This window comes from Amblyraja radiata, chromosome 43 (genome assembly GCF_010909765.2).
Source record: "Amblyraja radiata isolate CabotCenter1 chromosome 43, sAmbRad1.1.pri, whole genome shotgun sequence".
Lineage (NCBI taxonomy): Eukaryota > Metazoa > Chordata > Chondrichthyes > Rajiformes > Rajidae > Amblyraja > Amblyraja radiata.
Genome location: NC_045998.1, coordinates 10,931,367 through 10,951,528, shown reverse-complemented (window position 1 = coordinate 10,951,528; position 20,162 = coordinate 10,931,367). Strand labels below are relative to the sequence as shown.

Sequence of the window (20,162 nt, the reverse complement as noted above, 5' to 3'; positions counted from 1 at the left end):
GGGTTTGTAGGTCAATTGGCTTCAGTAAAAATTGTAAATTGTCCCTAGAGTGTGTAGGATAGTGCTAGTGTGCGGGGTGATCAGCACAGACTGTATCTTGAATGTCTAATAGACAATAGACAATAGGTGCAGGATTCGGCCCTTCGAGCCAGCACTGCCATTCAATGTGATCATAGCTGATCATCCCCAATCAGTACCCCGTTCCTGCCTTCTCCCCATATCCCCTGACTCAGCTATCTTTAAGAGCCCTATCTAGCTCTCTCTTGAAAGCATCCAGAGAACTTGCCTCCACCGCCCTCTGAGGCAGAGAATTCCACAGACTCACAACTCTCTGAAAAAGTGTTTCCTCGTCTCCATTCTATATGGCTTACCCCTTATTCTTAAACGGCGTGTGGCCTCTGGTTCTGGACTCCCCCAACATCGGGAACATGTTTCCTGCCTCTAGCGTGTCCAAATCCTTAATAATCTCATATGGTTCAATAAGATACCCTCTCATCCTTCTAAATTCCAGAGTATACAAGCCCAGCCGCTCCATTCTCTCAGCATATGACAGTCCCGCCATCCCGGGAATTAACCTTGTAAACCTACGCTGCACTCCCTCAATAGCAAGAATGTCCTTCCTCAAAGCCCTTAACAATCTTATATGTTTCAATGTCTAAATACCAGATAATTCCGAGTCCTCGTCTTTGGTCAACTGCAGGCATTATGTTTGCGGCCTGCTTGCATCCGTTCCGATAAAAATAAGCTAATTTAAGCTGACGGAAAGGTGGGCAGGTAATGTGCCGATGATGCAGAGATGGAGAGGCGAGCTGAGATTTATAAATATACATTATATTTTTGTTTCTTCTCCGCTGTAGAAAATGGATGTGAGTCACACTGGGAGAAAGGGGATAAAGGGTTCTGATGCAGAACGGGCAAACACTTCAACTCCCCCTCCCATTCCCACACTGACCTTTCTGTCCTGGGCCTCCTCCATTGTCAGAGTGAGGCCCAGCGCAAATTGGAGGAACAGCACCACATATTTCGCTTGGGCAGCTTACACCCCAGCGGTATGAACATTGACTTCTCTAACTTTAAGTAACCTTTGCTTTCCCTCTCTCTCCATCCCCTCCCCTATCCTAGTTCTCCGACGTCTGACTGTCCTCCTGATTAAATTTTATCTTTGTAACAACAACTAAGTTACAGAGATAGGTTGAATAAGTTAGGTCTTTATTCTCTGGAGCGCAGAAGGTTAAGGGGGGACTTGATAGAGGTCTTTAAAATGATGAGAGGGATAGACAGAGTTGATGTGATCAAGCTTTTCCCTTTGAGAATAGGGAAGATTCAAACAAGAGGACATGACTTCAGAATTAAGGGACAAATGTTTAGGGGTAACATGAGGGGGAACTTCTTTACTCAGAGAGTGGTAGCGGTGTGGAATGAGCTTCCAGTGGAAGTGGTGGCGGCAGGTTCGTTGGTATCATTTAAAAATAAATTGGATAGGCATATGGATGAGAGGGGAATGCAGGGTTATTGTACGAGTGCAGGCAGGTGGGACTAAGGGAAAAAAGTTGTTCGGCACGGACTTGTAAGGCCGAGATGGCCTGTTTCCGTGCTGTAATTGTTATATGGTTATATGGTATGCCTCGTTGTCACCTTCCTCCAGCTAACAGTGACCTATTCTACATTTACCTTGATCATCCTCTCCTTTGATCTCTCGATGTCACTCCTTACCCATCCATATCTCTGCGTCTGTCTCTCTGCCTGAAGATGGGTGACTCGAAACGTCACCCATTCCTTCTCTCCACAGATGCTGCCAGCCCCGCTGAGTAGGTCCAGCATTTTGTGACTATCTTCAGTGTCCATTGACTTTCAGGACTCTGCACCCTGCATCTCACCTCACTCACCAGCAGATGGCAGCGACAGCGACCCGCCTCAACCTATAAGGTCACAAGAGGTAGGAGCAGAATTAGGCCATTCGGCCCATCAAGTCTACTCCCTCCCCTAATCCCATTCTCCTGCTTTAGACAGTAGACAATAGGTGCAGGAGTAGGACATTTGGCCCTTCAAGCCAGCACCACCATTCAATCCACAATCAGTACCCCGTTCCTGCATTCTCCCCATATCCCCTGACTCCGCTATCTTTAAGAGTCCTATCCATCTCTCTCTTGAAAGCATCCAGAGAACCTGCCTCCACCGCCCTCTTGAGGCAGAGAATTCCACACTCACAGCTCTCTGTGAGAAAAAGTGTTTCCTCGTCTTCGTTCTAAATGGCTTACCCCTTATCCTTCTCCCCGTACCCACTGACCCACACTAATCAAGAATCTATCTAAGGTACACAAAAATGCTGGAGAAACTCAGCGGGTGCAGCAGCATCTATGGAGGGAAGGAAATAGGCAACGTTTCAGCCCGAAACGTTGCCTATTTCCTTCACTCCATAGATGCTGCTGCACCCGCTGAGTTTCTCCAGCATTTTTGTGTACCTTCGATTTTCCAGCATCTGCAGCTCCTTCTTAAACAAGAATCTATCTATCTCTGCTTTAAACTGTGTGGAGGAAAGAACTGCAGATGCTGGTTTACACCAAAGATAGACACAAAATGCAGGAGTAACTCAGCGGGACAGGTAGCATCTCTGGAGAGAAGAAATGGGATGACATTTCGGGTCGGGACTCCGGTGGAAGGTGGCTGACGAGAGGTTCCCGGCGAGAGGGCCTGAACAGCGGCGACTACGGGGGGCTCGATAGGCCACGACCACGGGTGAACATCGGGGAACATCAGCGAGGAGATTGACTGGACTTTGGTTCCTTCCATCACAGTGGGGAACTTTGGAGCTGCTGTGGTGTGGACTGTGTTTTGTGTTTGTTAAATTTTATTTTTTTTGTATGACTGTAAGGGAAAAAGAATTTCGTTGTCTCTTCATTGGAGACATTGACAATAAATTAAATCAAATCTAATCAATCAAATCAAATCAGGTAGCAAGCACACCTGTAAACCAATGGGAGGTGGCGCACCTGTAATCCAATGGGAGGTGGCGCACCTGTAATCCAATGGGAGGTGGCGCACCTGTAATCCAATTGGAGGTGGCGCACCTGTAATCCAATGGGAGGTGGCGCACCTGTAATCCAATGAGAGGTGGCGCACCTGTAAACCAGTAGGAGGCGGTGCACCTGTAATCCAATGAGAGGCGGCGCACCTGTAAACCAATGGGAGGTGGCGCACGTGTAAAAAATACAGAGAGAGCGACTGCGCCTGCGCACCGGCTTCCCTTGAGGGAGCAGGGTTGAGCAGGGAGGGGGGGGCACGTGACCAGCCAGCCCCGCGCGTGCGCACACGTGCATACACACACCGGGGTGGAGAGGGGGTGAAGGAGGTTTGAGGGAGCACGCGCACGCACACGCACACGCACGTACGTACACCTCGGCCCTGAGCGTCCCTCAGCGCGCACGCACGCACAAGTCGCAGCAAGGGATGGGGGGAGCGGGAGCCCGTACGTACTGACGCACGCACGTACGCACGCTGGTGCCGCCCTCCCGCCCTGACTCCGCCCGCCGCCGCGCGTTGCCCCTGGTTACCGAGGTGGGGGAGGAGGAGGAGGAGGAGAAGGAGGAGGAGGCGGCGCCATTCATGTCGGGTGGCCGCCGGTGATGGAGGCGGAGGAGAGGACGGCGGCACCAGCACCACCTCACCCTCCCTGACCAGCGGATCTCCGACCGTCTGAGGAGGTGGAGGAGGGGGAAAAAATACACACGCACACACACATATTTACTTGAACTTTTAATTCTTCACCTGAGGCGACGCCGTGATTGCGGCTGAGAGAAGATGGCGAGCGAGCCTCCGGCCCGCAGCCTGGACGACATCGACCTCTCCGCCCTCCGGGTAAGCGCCGCCGCTCCTTCCCCCCCTTCCACCTTCTGCTGCAAATCTAGACGCATATCGTCGAGAGAGAGAGAAAAAAAAGCGTTAGAGCCTTATATTTCTCCACACGAAGGTGCGCCCCCGACTTCGCCATTCCCCGGGAGAAGCCTCACCCCCCCCCCCCCCACCCCGGGGCTGGGAAGTTTCTACCCCACTGTGTGTGTGTGTTGGTGCTTTACACTCTTATCTCTGCGGTTGGATTTTTTATTTGCAATTGCAGTTTAACAGGTACATTTGCGCTTTAAAGATCTGCATTTGCAATTTTAATATCTGCATTTGTACTTTAAGAGCTGCATTTGCACGTTAAAGGCTACATTTGCCGCTTTAAAATGTGTATTTGGGTTATTTAAATCTGTTTGCACGTTAAAATGTGCATTTGGGCTTTTAAAAGGTGCATTGTGGCTTTTAAAATGTGCATTTGGCCTTTTAAAAATTACGTTTGCACTCTAAAATGTGCATTTGGGCTTTTGAAATGTGCATTTACACAGATCTACATTTGCCGCTTTAAAACGTGCATTTTCAGTTTTAAATTTGCACTTTAAAATCTGCATTTAAAAACAATCTACATTTGCACTTTTCTATAATCTGCATTTGGACTTTAAAATCTAAATTTATTTTTAAATGTGCATTTGCACTTTAAAATCTGTAGTCCAAGACTTTTCCTACCTTGTGTGGATACATTATTTTTGTCCTTTTTTTTAATGGCTTTGCACTTGTAAACAATGCACAGCGTCTTGGTCTTGCTCCTTATGTTGTGATGCTCCCGGTTTATGTTTAAGCAGACTGCCAAGAGTGTTTAATTGTCGTATGTGCTGATAAACGGAACTGAAATTGTTATTGGTTTGTGGTGGAATATTGCGTTGGGGAAGGGATTACGTTGGGGGACCAGGCCTCCCGTGTGACAGGGACTTAACGGGTCCCAGTGTGTCTAGTATATAATAAAAATGTAGGGATTTAATAACCCCACCACCAATGCAAGACCAAAACCAGAAGCCCTTAGTGCAACCAAGGAAGACCCATAGTTCATAATTAGTCACACAGTGCGGAAACAGACCCTTCAGCCCAATTTGCCTCTGTCACCTGCGTTACTCCCACCTGCATGTGTTGGACATATCGCCTTTAAACCTTTCCTATCCATAAACCTTTCCAGATGACTGTTAATTGAGGTTACTGTTGTGTAATGTTTGAGAGCTTGATGGTTGTTGTGTAAAATCTGTTCTAATAAGGTTATGAGTTGTGTAAACCTCTGATTACCTGGTGAGATTGTTTACTTGGCATAATACTGCTTCCGGTGTTGCAGCATCGAATGTTGTCAGAGCTAAGGGCGGTTGTGCTTAATTGCCTTGTAGGGTAGATGATTTTGATTTAAAGGAGACATTGTATTACTTGGAAACGTGTAATTCTTTTAATTTTCTAAATGAAGTACACATAACTAATTGATACGAAAAATGTTATATCCCCATATTTAAAAAATGCCGTTCCTTAACTATGCAGAGACATTTTAATAATTTAGTGCAATTTCTTAGTCAGTCATTTAAAAAAAGATAATATTAGCTTATGGTACTTGTTAGTGATTGGTATTCCTAAGGTTTTGCCTAGTATTTTGCTGGTATTTTGGGCCATTTTTCCTCTGGTATTCTCTATAGCCAATGTCGGCCCTGTTAATTCAACTGAATATTTGCTCCACATATTGGCAGGCCATCTAACTTACCTCTGTGCAGGAAGGAACTAAAGATGCTGGTTTAAAACGTAGATAGACACAAAAAGCTGGAGTAACTCAGCGGGGCAGGCTGCATGTCTGGAGAGAAGGAATGGGTGACGTTTTGGGTCGAAGAAGGGTCTTAACCTGAAATGTCACCCATTCCTTCTCTCCAGAGAATTTGCCTTCTGTGTTAGTTAATGAGCCCAGAAGTCATGCAGCCTTCTCCCAAATTTGTTGTCAGTGCCATCCTCCTTCCGTCTTGCTGCTCTCAAGCCTTCGTAGATGTTGTCAATTCCTGATTCAAGGCCCACATTATCTGCAGCTCCTTCGAACGACTTCCATTCCACCAGCTGTGCCGTGACACAGAAATAGCCATTGTTTAAGTCGCAAATTGCACCCTTTGCAGCAGTCGCCAAACTGGTTTATCCCTCATCAATCTTCGTATTTCACTCTTGACATTGTTGGCCAAACTGGCTTTTTGCTAGGTTTTCTCTTTATTGGAAGATAGACACAAAATCAGTGAGCACTCCTGAACCAACATCTACCTCATTGAATGACCTGTGGACTTTACTGGCTTTATCTTGCACTAAATGTTATTCCCTTTATTGTGTATCTGTACATTGTGAATTACTCGATTGTAAACATTGTCTTTCCGCTGACTGGTTAGAAACATAGAAAATAGGTGCAGGAGGAGGCCATTCGGCCCTTCGAGCCAGCACCACACGCAACAAAAGCTTTTCACTGTACCTTGGTACACGTGGCAATAAACACGTTGCCTATTCCTTTTCTCCAGAGATGCTGCCAGACGCTTTGAGTTACTCCAGCATTTTGTGTCTATCTTCAGTGTAAACCCGCATCTGCAGTTCCTTCCTACACATTTTCAGTTACATATCAGTTTAAACTCCTACACAACAACTGTATTAATTTTTCCATCCCTTAATGATTTCTCTCTTGCTACTTCCCATTTTCATCCATGCCCTGCCTCTTGACACAATCAACCAGTAGTTGTTTCCTTGGAGACACAAGGGATGGCAGGTGCTAAATTTCTGAGCAAAATACAAACTGGTAGAGGAACCCGAGGGGTTTGGCATCGTCTATGGAAGGAGCTGAAGAAGGGTCCTGACCCAAATCGTCGCCTGCCCATTCCCTCCACAGATGTTGCCCGACCCGTTGAATTTTCCCAGCACGTTGTGTTTTGCTCAAACTTGCTTTCTTTCACTGAATCTACGTCTGATCATCTACTCGTAAAAAAAATGGTATCCTGATCTCCAAACCCCATCGTGATGTTCTGAAGAAGGGTCTCGACCCGAAACATTGCCTATTTCCTTCGCTCCATAGATGCTGCCTCACCCGCTGAGTTTCTCCAGCATTTTTGTCTACCTTTGATTTTCCAGCATCTGCATTTCCTTCTTAAACATGATGTCCTACCAGCTGGGTTCCCTCCTTTTCATCTCTCTTAACTTGACCTCATTCAAAACTCAGTGTATAAGTTCTTTGTACAAGTTATCTGCACCAATCGCTCTTTATCTCACTGCAGTGACTCGATTTCCAAAATTGGACCTCTAGTTCAAATTTCTTCCTGACCTAATCTCATTATTTCTAATTTATGTCTTCTAATCGTGTAAAATATTTGCCATCCTTTCAAATCTGGCCTTATTGCTCCACTGTTGTTAAATGCCTTAGGCAGTTTAAGCCTCTTTTTGTGATTATCTGGTGTAATCTTTTAGCTTCCATAATATTTCTTAAGGTGATGCAGCATCAAATTTTATCAAAGCATTTGGGAAGTTTGTGCTGTGAAAATACCTTATTTTGATTGCCTTGGTCAGGTTATGTAAAGTGTAAATACGGTGGCGCAGTGATAGAGTTGCTGCCTTACAGCACCTGAGACCCAGGGTTGATCCTGACTACGGGTGCTTGTCTGTACGGAGTTTGTACATTCTCCCCGTGACCTGTGTGGGTTTTCGGCGAGATCTTCAGTTTCCTCTCACACTCCTAAGACGTGCAGGTTTGTAGGTTAATTGGCTTGCTAAAGGTAAAAAATGTCCCTAGTGAGTGTAGGATAGTGTTAATAGGCGGGGAATGCTGCTCGGCACGTACCTGGTGGGCCGAAGGGCCTGTTTCCACGTTGTATCTTTAAACTAAACAGACCATCCCCATGCCTCCACGAGCCACCGGGTTCTTCCAGCAGATTATTTTTCGCTCCTCTTTCTAACATTCGTTATGTAATACTCAAACATAGAAACTTGTCGCCTGTATTTATTTTTATCCGCTTCCTCAATCTATTTAAAACGCTTTCACACATAAATATGATGCTGAAGACCAAGAAAATTAATGTCTGAGGTGCAAATAAATTGTATCATTTATAACATACTAGAGATATAGAAAATAATGAAAAGAGATGGCCAGTGAGGTGAGGCTTGCACATTGAGGAGTTGATGGGAAGATGGAGCTAGATGGGAGAGTGAATAGTGGAGAAGGTGACAGAAGATGTACAGGTTTGTAGGTTAATTGACTTCTGTTTGTTTAAAAAAAAAACTAAATTGACCCTAGTGTGTAGGATAGTGTTACTGTACGGGGTGATTGCTGGACGGTGGGCCTGTTTCTTCACTATCTCTAAGGTAAAGTACTAAAGATGATCAGATGCAACCTTCACGTTTCATGCCTTCTGGAAAGCAACCTTTCACCATCATCCTCTGTTTCCTTCAACGAATGCAATCAACCTGACGTGCACAATCAAATAAGATCAAATAGAGCAAGTTGTCCTACAACTTTAGGCTGTGCACGCCATATGCAAGAAGAAGATGGAACAACAAAACAGATGAGGCAAGTGGTACCAGATGAAGGAGGGATGAGTTAAGAATGTGAGTAACAGGCCACAGTGACCAGGTCAGGAAGGAGAAAGAAACTGGGCAATGGGGCTGGCGGTGAATGGAAGGATGCGTAGGAAGGGACTGCAGATGCGGGTTTATACCGAGGATAGACACAAAATGCTGGAATAACTCAGCGGGCCAGGCAGCATCTCTGGATAGAAGGAATGGGTGATATTTCAGGTCGGAAGAAGGGTATTGACCCAAAACGTCACTAATTTATTTTCTCCAGAGCTGCTGCCTGTCATGCTGAGTTACTCCAGTATTTTGTCTATCTTGTGTGCGAGAGGACCTGGATGGATCAGAAGGGATGGGAGAAATGAACACTGGGTTACCAGAAATTGAGAATTCAATTTTAGTGACATTAAATTGCAAATTATCTGTACATCTAGAGACTATATCTCTTGCCTGCTCGTTCATAGTCGTACAGCACGGAAACAGACTTTACGGCCCAAATTGCTCATGCCGACCCAGATGCCTTATCTACACTAGTCCCACCAGCCCGTGTTTTGCGCATATCCCTTTAATCCATTACCCAAATGTCTTTTCAATGCCACTATAATACCTTCCTCAATACCTCCTCTGGCAACTTGTTCTATATACCTACTACTCTGTGTGGAAAATGTTGCCCCTTTTAAATCCTTCCTCTCTCAAATCTATGTTCCCTGGTTCTCCTTCATCTTCTTCTTACGTCTGGCGTGCACAGCATAAAGTTGTAAGACAACTTCTTCTGTTTGATCTTTTTGTGCACGCCAGGTTGATTGCATTTGTTGAAACAGGGGGGACCACATGGAGGTTGCAATCTCCCGCCCCCTCCTGGTTCTTGATTCCCCTACTCTGGGTAAAAAGTTCCCCTATTCCCCTTGTGATCTAATACACCTCTATAAGATCACCTCTCAACCTCCTGCACCCCAAGGAATAAAGTTCTAGCCCAAAGATCCTATAGCGGAGCAAGATAGACCACTCCTGCTAAATGCAAAGAGCTGACGTGTAGTACGGAATGGAACGTGGGCCTTTTTTTCATCTATTTCCGTGACCTGACCTGCAGTGCAATCAACGTTGTGGAGGATCAGTTTGTGTTAATAAATTAAAATTCTGAAAATGAGGAGAAGGTTTTCACCAAATAACTTTTATTTTTACGAGGATGTTTCCGTAACCGGCTTCCGTCTCCGCACTATTATCCTATGGGATCTTTGGTGCGGAGACGGAAGCCGGTTACGGAAATGGGGCCTTAAATTACCAATGAATCTGCCCATGACCGTACTACGTTTTTTTTCGTCGATTGGACTATCTTGCTCGCTATAGGATCTTTGTTCTAGCCTGCCCAGCCTCTCCCTATAGCCCGGGCCCTGATGTTCCTGCAACAACCTTGTAAATCCTCTCTGCACATTTTCCAGCTTAACAGCATCCTTCCTATATCAGGATGACCAAAACTAAACACAAATGTCCAAATGTGGTGTCACCAATGTTTTGTACAATTGGAACGTAACATCCCAACATCTGTACTGAGTACCCTGACTGATGAAGATCAAGGTACTGAAAGCTGCCTTTACTACTCTTTCTACTCTGAGAACTATGTAATTGCACACTGAGATTCCTCTGCTCTACAACACTCCACAGGGCCCTGCCGTTCACTGTGTATGTAGGTCCTGCCCTGGTTTGACTTTCCAAAATGCAACACCTCGCATTTATCTGCATTAAACTGCATTAATCATTCATGTGGAGGGTGTATAGTGTTAAAAGGCCGAAACACCCAGTGATGCAAGGGTACACTACTGATGATGTGTCCTGTGCCCAACTGTCCTGAAGGTTACCCAGGCCAAGATGTACGTATCCACCCCCCCCCCCCCCGCCCCCCCCACAGATGTTGAGCGTCTACCACTCTCAACAATCAACGAATGTCGTGAAATGCTCCCCACCTATTGGCACAAGGGACTTCTTAACATCTTGTCCTGTGTATTTGATTCTGATAATCTGGACTCGTCCAGTGACTGCTGTGAAAGGACAGCTGACAACATGGGAAAGTCCACGTGACAGCTTGGAGAGACAGCTGACAGGAGGGAACAGACCCCACTGGGGCCGTCATGGGCTAGCTACCCATGATAGCAGTCCCCAACGCTGTTTCAGTTAGTTGGAGACACCCGCTAAATGCTACTAAAAGTAAATTAAAGAGAATACCCCTAGAGCCTGCGAGAGCGGGGGCGGAAGATGGCTCACCGATTTATAACACGGTTACAGACCCAGGAACGGAAACGACTACGGACAAGGAGAGCATGGCACATGAGACATCCACAACAGCTGCGGGACACAAACTTCAGGTGTGCATTTGTGGTTGGGAGAAAATTACATCAGTGAAGGGCTTGAAGATCCACCAAGGGAGGAAAAAGTGCTCGAGAGAGCAGAGACATGGGCCTCGCATTGACCAGTACTTCTTACGAAGCAACCAGTCAAATCAGTCGAGTGAAGCACAGCGACGGGACTCAAACCAAAGTTCGCAGAGCATCAGCACCCATGTCACTGAAGAGGGTGATACAAGCACAGAAATGCCGGTGGAGGAGCCCACGCAACAACGACAAAGACCTCCGTTGGAGGGAAAGATCAAAGGGCACAAACCTGGAGTGAAATGGCCCAAAGCTGTTGAAAAGAAAGAGTGGGAGACGGTCAACAGTGACCTTATACATATCTTGGAGCAACAAGCGGGCACAGCAGTGGAAAAGCTTGAAAGGATGGGCAACACAATCTACAGCTATGGAGAAGAACGGTTTGGGGTGAGTAAAGGGAGAGGTGGAAAGAAATTACCAACACCAATCAAGTCCAGGAGGCAGCAGGAGATCGAGAGGCTAATCAGAGAGGAGACAGTTGAAAAAGCAATGGAAAAAAGCAACTGAGGCAGAGAGAGAAGGTCTCATGCTACTCCAAGAGGACATCAAGAGCCGATTGGCAACCTTGCGAAAAGCAGAGAACTTGAGGAAACTTCGCAGGAAGAAAGAACACACAAGAACACGGTTCTACAAAGACCCTTTCAAGTTCATCAAAGACCTCTTCGCAAAGGGAAAAAGTGGAACTTTGAAAACATCAAAAAGGGAATTGGAGGAACACCTGGAAAAGGCCCACCAAGACACGAAAAGGCATGAGCAGTTAGTCATCCCACATGACATCCCGCCTATTCAACCACCTGAATTCAACCTGGACACCAGCCCTCCAAGATGGAAAGAGGTAGAGAACACTGTCCGGCGAGCAAGAGCAGCATCAGCTCCGGGGCCAAATGGAGTACCATACAAGCTCTACAAGAACGCACCGGATGTGTTACGCTTTCTATGGAAGCTCATGAGGGTGGTGTGGAAGAAGCAAACAATACCTAAGGCGTGGCGAAGGGCCGGCGGCGTGCTAATACCTAAAGAAAAGGATGCGTCAGACATCAGCCAATTCCGGCCAATATGTCTCCTCAACGTCGAGGGAAAAATCTTTTTCAGCATTGTATCACAAAGGCTGTCCACCTATCTGGTAACAAACAAGTACATTGATACATCTGTACAGAAAGCAGGAATTCCAGGATTTTCGGGCTGCTTGGAGCATACAAGCATGATCTGGCACCAGATCCAAGCAGCTAAGAAGGAGAAGAGAGACCTACATGTGATCTTCCTCGATCTGGCCAATGCATTTGGTTCAGTTCCCCATGAACTCCTTTGGGAATCTTTTGCCTTTTTCCATGTACCAGAGCTCATCACCACACTGGTCAAGAGCTATTTCCAAGACCTGCAGCTGTGCTTCACAACAGCTGACTTCAGTACAACATGGCAGCGCTTGGAAGTAGGCATCATGGCAGGCTGCACAGTCTCACCCTTGGCCTTTACAATGGCCATGGAAGTCATCATCAGGGCCTCAAAATGGGTGGTGGGCGGTGAACGAACCAGGGCTGGGCTCCGTCTGCCACCCATCAGAGCATACATGGACGACATGACCACACTAACCACTACTGCAGCATGCACCAAGCGGCTACTTGGAAAGCTGCAGGAGAACATCAAGTGGGCCCGAATGAAGATCAAACCAAGTAAATCTCGAAGCATCTCCATAGTCAAGGGGGTGCTTAGAGACACAAGGTTCTGTATCGGTGACGACCAAATACCAACAGTGTCTGAACAGCCAGTTAAAAGCCTGGGCAGATGGTACAACGCAAGTCTCAAGGATAAAGAGCAGGTGGAACAACTAAGGCAAGAAATTGTCAATGGTCTGGAGAACATCAATCAGACCCTACTGCCTGGGAAACTGAAGCTCTGGTGCCTACAGTTTGGACTCCTTCCTCGGACAATGTGGCCACTGACCATTTATGAAGCCCCAATAACAACTGTGGAGAAGATGGAGCGAACCATAACTTCATACGCGAAGAAATGGCTTGGGGTCCCACGATGTCTAACTAACATCGGCCTATATGGCAAAGGGGTCCTGGAACTACCTCTCACTAGTCTAACAGAGGAATACAAGTGTTCTAAAGTAAGACTTCAGATGACACTGAGGGACTCTAGAGACAAGACCATCAGTGCTGTTGCGCCGCCCCTAGTAACTGGCCGGAAGTGGACGCCATCTGATGCAGTACAGCAAGCTTCATCAGCCCTGAGACACAAAGACATCGTGGGGCAAGTCCAGCAGGGAAGAGGAGGCTTTGGCCTTACGACAAGTAAACCAACTTGGCGAAAGGCCACAACATCAGAGCGGAGGACATTGGTGGTCGAGGAGGTGCGGCGACAAGAGGAGGCCGCAAGAAGTGCAAAGGCGGTCTCTCTTGCCAAACAAGGGCAATGGATGCAGTGGGAAGGTGTGGAGCGGAGGAAGATCAGCTGGAAAGAACTATGGGAAATGGAAGCAAGCAAGATCAGCTTCATCATCAGAGCGACTTATGACGTGCTTCCATCACCAAAGAACCTCCATCAGTGGTACGGCGAGGATCCAACCTGTGCCCTCTGCCCAACTCCAGCGACCCTCAAACACATCATGGTAGGCTGCAAGACCAGCCTCACGCAAGGGAGATACACGTGGCGGCATAATCAGGTACTAAAAAGCCTGGCATCAGCCCTTGAGAACAGGCGGTGTGCGACCAACTCCTTGCCTCCGAGAGCAAGCAACCCCCTCCCCCTAAGGGCAACAACCTTTGTCCGAGAAGGACAGAAAACATCTAAACATCCTTCCACCAGATCAGAAGAAGGAAACCTATGCAGGGCCCGCGACTGGAGGATGCTGGCGGACATCGGCCGACAACTAGTTTTTCCACCTGAAATTGCTTCCACCAACCTTAGGCCAGACTTGGTGTTCTGGTCCCCTTCACAGAAGACTGCTTACATCATAGAGCTCACAGTTCCATGGGAGAACTCTGTTGAGGAGGCCTATGAGCGTAAGAAGCTGCGTTACGCAGAGCTTGCAGCAGAGGCAACGCAGTGTGGCTGGAACACCAAAGTCTATCCAGTTGAAGTGGGATGCAGAGGATTTGTTGCGTCATCTACCATCAGACTGCTGAAGGAGCTTGGAATCCACGGTCAGGCTCTGCGGAAGACCATAAGATCACTCTCAGAGGCGGCTGAAAGAAGCAGCCGGTGGATTTGGCTCAAGCGGAAAGACCCATGCTGGGCCCCAAGTATTTCAGGGTGAATCTTTGGGACGGTTTGACACGGGACACGCGCTGAGGGCTGATCATCCTGCAGCGGGCCGCCCTTGTGGAGGGTGTATAGTGTTAAAAGGCCGAAACACCCAGTGATGCAAGGGTACACTACTGATGATGTGTCCTGTGCCCAACTGTCCTGAAGGTTACCCAGGCCAAGATATACGTATCCACTCCCCCCCGCCCCCCCCACAGATGTTGATCGTCTACCACTCTCAACAATCAACGAATGTCGTGAAATGCTCCCCACCTATTGGCACAAGGGACTTCTTAACATCTTGTCCTGTGTATTTGATTCCTTCCCTCAGCCAACTTGCCCAACTGATCAAGATCCTGTTGCAATTTTTGATAACGATTTGTGCTCTCTATGAAACCACCAACTTTAGTGTGGGACCAGCACTGATCCCTGAGGCATACCACTAGTCGCATGCCTTCTGGAAAGCAACCTTTCACCATCATCCTCTTTCCTTCCATGAAGCCAATTCTCTCGTCAGCTAGCTATTCCTTGCGATCTAACCTTCCAGATTTTATCAAATGGCTTGCTACAGTCCATATAGGCCTTTTTGATTACTTCAAAAAACGAAATCAGATTCGTAAGACATTATTATCCACATACAAAACAATGCTGAATCCCTAATCAGTCCCTGTCCTTCCAAATGTATGGATCTCTTCCTCAATCACAGATGTTTGGCTCACTGGTTTATAGTTCTCTGGCTTTTCCTTGCAGTCCTTCTTAACTAGAGCAACAACATTAGTCACAATCCAGTCTTCCGGCACCTCGCCCATGAGTTATGATTCATATATCTCAGCCCAGGTGCCTACAATTTCATCTCTTGGTTCTCACGATGTTCTTTGATAAATCTGATCATGCGTGGGGGATTTACCTGCCTTCATATGCCTTGGGACATTCAGCACCTCCTCAACCGTAATGCTGACTGTCCTCAAGACATCTCTATTAACTGTCCCAAGTTCACCAGTCTTCATGTCCTTCTCCATGGTAAAAACTGAAGAGGAATATTCATTGAGGACCTTGCCCAAAGAGATGTGTAGGAAAGAAACCAAAGCGATCATTTCTTTGGGCAACTTAGACACAAAATCCTGTAGAAAATCAGCAGGACAGGCAGCATCTCTGGAGAGAAGGAATGGGCGCTGTTCGGGTCAAGGAAGTGTCTGTTCCGCTGAGTTACTCCAGCATTTTTTTTTTGTCTCAATTGCCCAAAGAGATGATCGCTTTGGTTTCTTTAGGACCCTGTTATCTCTCTTTACCCTCTTTCTCTTTATGTAGTTGTAAAATCTCTTTGGATCGCGTTGATCTAAAAATCTGAATCCCTGCCCGTTACCAAGTCCTCAGCAATGCATTATTCCATTCTATCTTCCTGTCCCTACCCCCCACTAGTACGAGGCATTGAGTAATCTGGAAATCGCTGCCCTGGAAGTCCAGCTTTTGAACCTTTTGCCTAACTTCCTATAGCTATTTAGCAGGGACTCATTCATTTTCCTACCTTAGTCATTCGTGGCCACATACACAATGACTTCTGTTTGCTCCCCCTCCCCCTTTAGAATGTCATGCAGCCACTCTGAGACATTTTGAGCACTTGTACCAGGGAGGCAATACGCCAACTGGAGAAGATGATAACTGGTTTGTGTATTCCCCAGTCTAAAATTTAAGATGTTTGTATTAATTCCTTTCACATGTAGTAGAATGCAATGCATTATTGCTTATGTTGCCTGCATTTAATTTTGCTGAATGATTTAAATACAATAGCTTAGTGATACAGCGCAGAAACTGAGTCCACACCAACTAGCGATCCATGCACATTAACACTATCCTGCACACACTCGGGACATTTCACATCTATACCAAGCCAATTAACCTATAAGCCTGTATGTCTTTGGAGCTTGGGAGGAAACCAAAGATCTCGGAGAAACGTCATGGGGAGAATGTACAAACTCCGTACAGACATAGGCTCTGTAAGGCAGCAACTCTCCCGCTGTGCCACCCTGCTGCCCGTAATAATAGATAAAACTAATTTGCACATGGAGTTTCAAGTTATCAATGTACATATTATTCTATTATGTCTTCAACCTAGCAAATTGTCATATGGTGGTTCTTCAGTATGCTTTTAAAAAAAAATGGACTCTATTTAACAATGAGCCTAATGATTCGTTTGAAGTAGCCTTTAAAGAGAGGCAACAAAGACTCTTTAGCTTGAGTCTCGGGCATCTGAAAGGAGAGCTGCCAGTGCTAAAGCAATAGCTAGTTGAGAGCTCTGAACAGACCCCAAGTTGGAGGACAGTGCAGGGCAGTTAGTGAAGCCGGTACCTTGCAGAGCCAGAGATTTGGGTTCAATTTGACCTGTGTTGTCAAAGTGGAGTTTGCATGTAGTCCCTGTGACCACATGGGTTTCCTCCATGTGCTCCAGTTTCCTCCCTCTGCCCAAAGATGTGTGGTGTGAGAATTGGGGGATTTGATGAGAATGTGGGGAGAATAAATGGGGATTAATATAGAATAAGTATAAATGGTTAGGAAGGAACTGCAGATGCTGGTTTACACTGAAGATAGACACAAAATGCTGGAGTAACTTGGTGGATCAGGCAGCTTCTTTGGAGAAAAGGAATAGGTGATGTTTTGGATTGAGACCCTTCTTCAGACTAAGGGTTTGGAGAGGGAATCTAGAGGTATGAAATGGTACAGAACAAATCAAAGCCAGCACCAATCTCCAATCTCCAAGGAAAGGTGGAGCCATTGTTGGCTGTGGAAGAGGTGATAAAGGAATAAGAATAGTGAAACTAGCAGGGCGACTGGGGTGGGGGAGGGATGGAAGGAGTATAAATGGTTAGTGGCCAGCATGGATCAGATGTGCCAAAGGGTCTGTTCCTTTGCTGTGACCCTCTATGACTGATATGTATCTGAGAGCAGTCAAGCGGAAAAGTGGAAATGGCGGGGGGAGGGGGATGTAAGAGAGTAGAGAGTGGTGACAAGAGTTTAAAACCCGTGATAATTATAAAATGGACTGAGAGTTCAACAGGAAGCCAAAGTAGATGAATGTGCACAATGGGTTGGTCGGTCTTGGTGGGCACAGTGTGGTTATATGGCTCTCTGCACGCAAGGCCGTTGTCAACAGAACTTTGGTATTCTCAAGAAAGGTATGTTGAAGAGTGTGTGAGAATAGTTCAATGTAAGCATGGTTCTCACATGAGATGTGAGGAGGTGTAAAAGTGGTTAGAATGTAACATTTGAGGTAGGATTAGAAAGGCAAAAAGCTGTAGATGTTGCAACTTGGAAATAAAAATACATGTTGCTGGAAATATCTTGTTGGTTTGGCAAAATTTGTAGAACTTCTTCTTGCATATGGCGTGCACAGCCTAAAGTTGTAGGACAACTTGTTCTATTTTATCTTATTTGATTGTGCACGCCGGGTTGATTGCATTTGTCGAAGGTTGCAATCTTCCACCCCATTTGCAGGGAGAATCAATGTTAGCATTTTAGGTCACTGACCTTTGATCAGAGCTGGAAAAAGTTAGCAGTCAGACATGTTAAGTTGCAGAGAAGGGGATGGAGTGGTGTGAACCAAAGATCCTATAGCAAGCAAGATAGATCACTCGACGAAAAAGACGTAGTACGGTCATGGGCAGATTCATGGGTAATTTTTGGTCCCATTTCTGTAACCGGCTTCCGTCCCCACACCAAAGATCCCATAGGATACTAGTGCGGAGACAGAAGCCGGTTACGGAAACATCCTATTAAAAATAAAAGTTATTTGGGAAAAATCTTCTCCTCATTTTCAGAATTATAATTTATTAACACAAACTGTTCCCCAGCAACGCTGATTACACTGCGAGTCGGGTCGGGTTACTGAAATGGATGAAAAAAAGGCCCACGTTTCGCTCCGTTGCGTACTACACGTCAGCCCATTGCATTTAGAAGGAGTGGTCTATCGTGCTTGCTATAGACTTAGACAGATCCTTTATTTGTCATTCAGACCTTTCGGTCTGAACGAAATGTCGTTGCCTGCAGCCATACAAGTAATAATAAACAACAAAATACACAATAAACACAAATTAACGTCCACCACAATGAATTCACCAGGCACCTCCTCACTGTGATGGAGGCAAAAATCTTAGGGTTACTGTCTCTTCCCTCCTCTTCTCCCTCTGCACTGAGGCGATACCCCACCAGGCGATGGTAAGTCAGTCCCGCGGCTCACCGAGCTCCGCGAACGGGCCGGTTCAAGCTCCGCGGCCCGGGGTGGTCGAAGCTGCCGCCCTCCAGTCCAGCGGACGCAGCTGTTGCCGCGGGAACTCCGGAAAACAGGCACCAGGCTGTGACCTGTGAGCTCCCGACGATGTCGTCCACTGGCCCGCGGCCGAACCCCGGATTTAGGTCCCCGCCTCAGCTACCGGAGCACCGTCTCCACCCCGCGCCGGGCCGCCCTCACGGGAGCGCAGTCCCAGCCCCGAGTCGTGCTGCTGCCACCGGAGCGTCTCAGCCAGCACCGGGCCGCCACAGTCACATAGGGTCTTTGGTGTGAACAAAGCAAGCGTCTGATAGGATGGAGATCAAGACACAAGTAGCAATGAAGTTGGGTTGATGTTTAACACAGCTCGTCTCTCTGGAGGAGAAGCAAGTAGAATGAGATGACAGAATGCAGAGGAGAAAGACTAGACTGATGCAGGAAATGTGAGATACAAGACACTGCACTGTCTGGAACTATGGAATAAGAATGCTTGAAATCCTTGGATCAGGCAGCATTAATGGAGGGAGTGAACTGGAGTTTATTTCAGGTTTATGACCTTTTATCAGAACTGGCTGCTGATTTGACTAGAAAGGCAGGTTATCTGAAAGAATCACAGTTGAGCAATTGGTGGTTTTATATACCTCTAGTCTCCCTCTCCCCTGAGTCTGAAGAGTCTTGACCCAAAATTGTCACCCATTCCTTCTCTCTCGGTTCCCGCTAAGTTACTCCAGCATTTTGTGTCTGTCTTTGGTGGTTTTAGTGATGAGACTGAAAATATGTGGCTGAAACTGAGAATCCATCTTGGTGTGAAATACATAATTGTCTTTAACGTAGGGGTTTTTTTTTTAACAATTTGAATATATTTCCATTTTGTACAAAAAATGAGGGTATTAGAAAGAATTATGTCCCAGACCTAATTAAGAATGAACCAAATCAAATAAACCTGCCCTTTGAAGAGTCCTTTAAGAATATGCATTTCACATTTCTATGATCTTTTAAAAATTTGTGGTGGATTATTTCTTTTGAAAATAATGGATGTATCATAATGCCACATATGAACGGTCTTACGCAAACATCTCTTATTCAACTGCTTATGAAGTTTAAGCTGCATTATGCTCATTTTTGCAGAAGGCAATCTGTTCAATGTTTTGTAAGAATTAAATCCATAATGTGCAACCAGATGTATGTATTTGAGACTTAAAAAAAATACTTTTATCCTTTAACATCTAATGGGATTTTACTGGGCTATGCAATTTGCTGAACTGCAGATGCTGGTTAATACACAAAGGGACACACATTGCTGGAATAGCTCAGCAGGTCAGGCGGCATCTTTGGAGAACATGGACATACGACGTTTTGATCGAAACGTCACCTATCCATATTCTCTAGATGTACTGCTTAACATAGAAACATAGAAAATAGGTGCAGGAGTAGGCCATTCGGCCCTTCGAGCATGCCATTCATGTAGCCATTCATGTAGCCATTCAATATGATCATGGCTGATCATCTAACTCAGTATCCTGTACCTGCCTTCTCTCCATACCCCCTGATCCCTTTAGCCACAAGGGCCACATCTAACTCCCTCTTAAATATAGTCAATGAACTGTGGCCTCAACTACCTTCTGTGGCAGAGAATTCCACAGATTCACCACTCTCTGTGTGAAAAATGTTTTCCTCATCTCGGTCCTAAAAGATTTCCCCCTTATCCTTAAACTGTGACCCCTTGTTCTCGACTTCCCCAACATCGGGAACAATCTTCCTGCATCTAGCCTGTCCGACCCCTTAAGAATTTTGTAAGTTTTGTAAGTAAC

General features: G+C 46.2%; 1 protein-coding gene across 10 annotated transcripts in view; it reads left to right on the top strand.

Annotated features, from left to right (window-relative positions):
- Nucleotides 1-3,554: 3,554 nt before the first annotated feature.
- Nucleotides 3,555-20,162, top strand: part of mink1 (misshapen like kinase 1) — a 233,540-nt gene continuing 216,932 nt past the window's right edge. For 4 of the 10 annotated variants that reach the window (XM_033014613.1, XM_033014612.1, XM_033014604.1 and 1 more), the window contains exon 1: nucleotides 3,555-3,855. In XM_033014613.1, the coding sequence (XP_032870504.1) occupies nucleotides 3,799-3,855 (57 nt within the window). In that variant the 5' untranslated portion in view covers nucleotides 3,555-3,798. The remainder of the gene's footprint in view (nucleotides 3,856-20,162) is intronic. The other 6 variants (XM_033014609.1, XM_033014607.1, XM_033014606.1 and 3 more) reach the window with 2 other exon arrangements.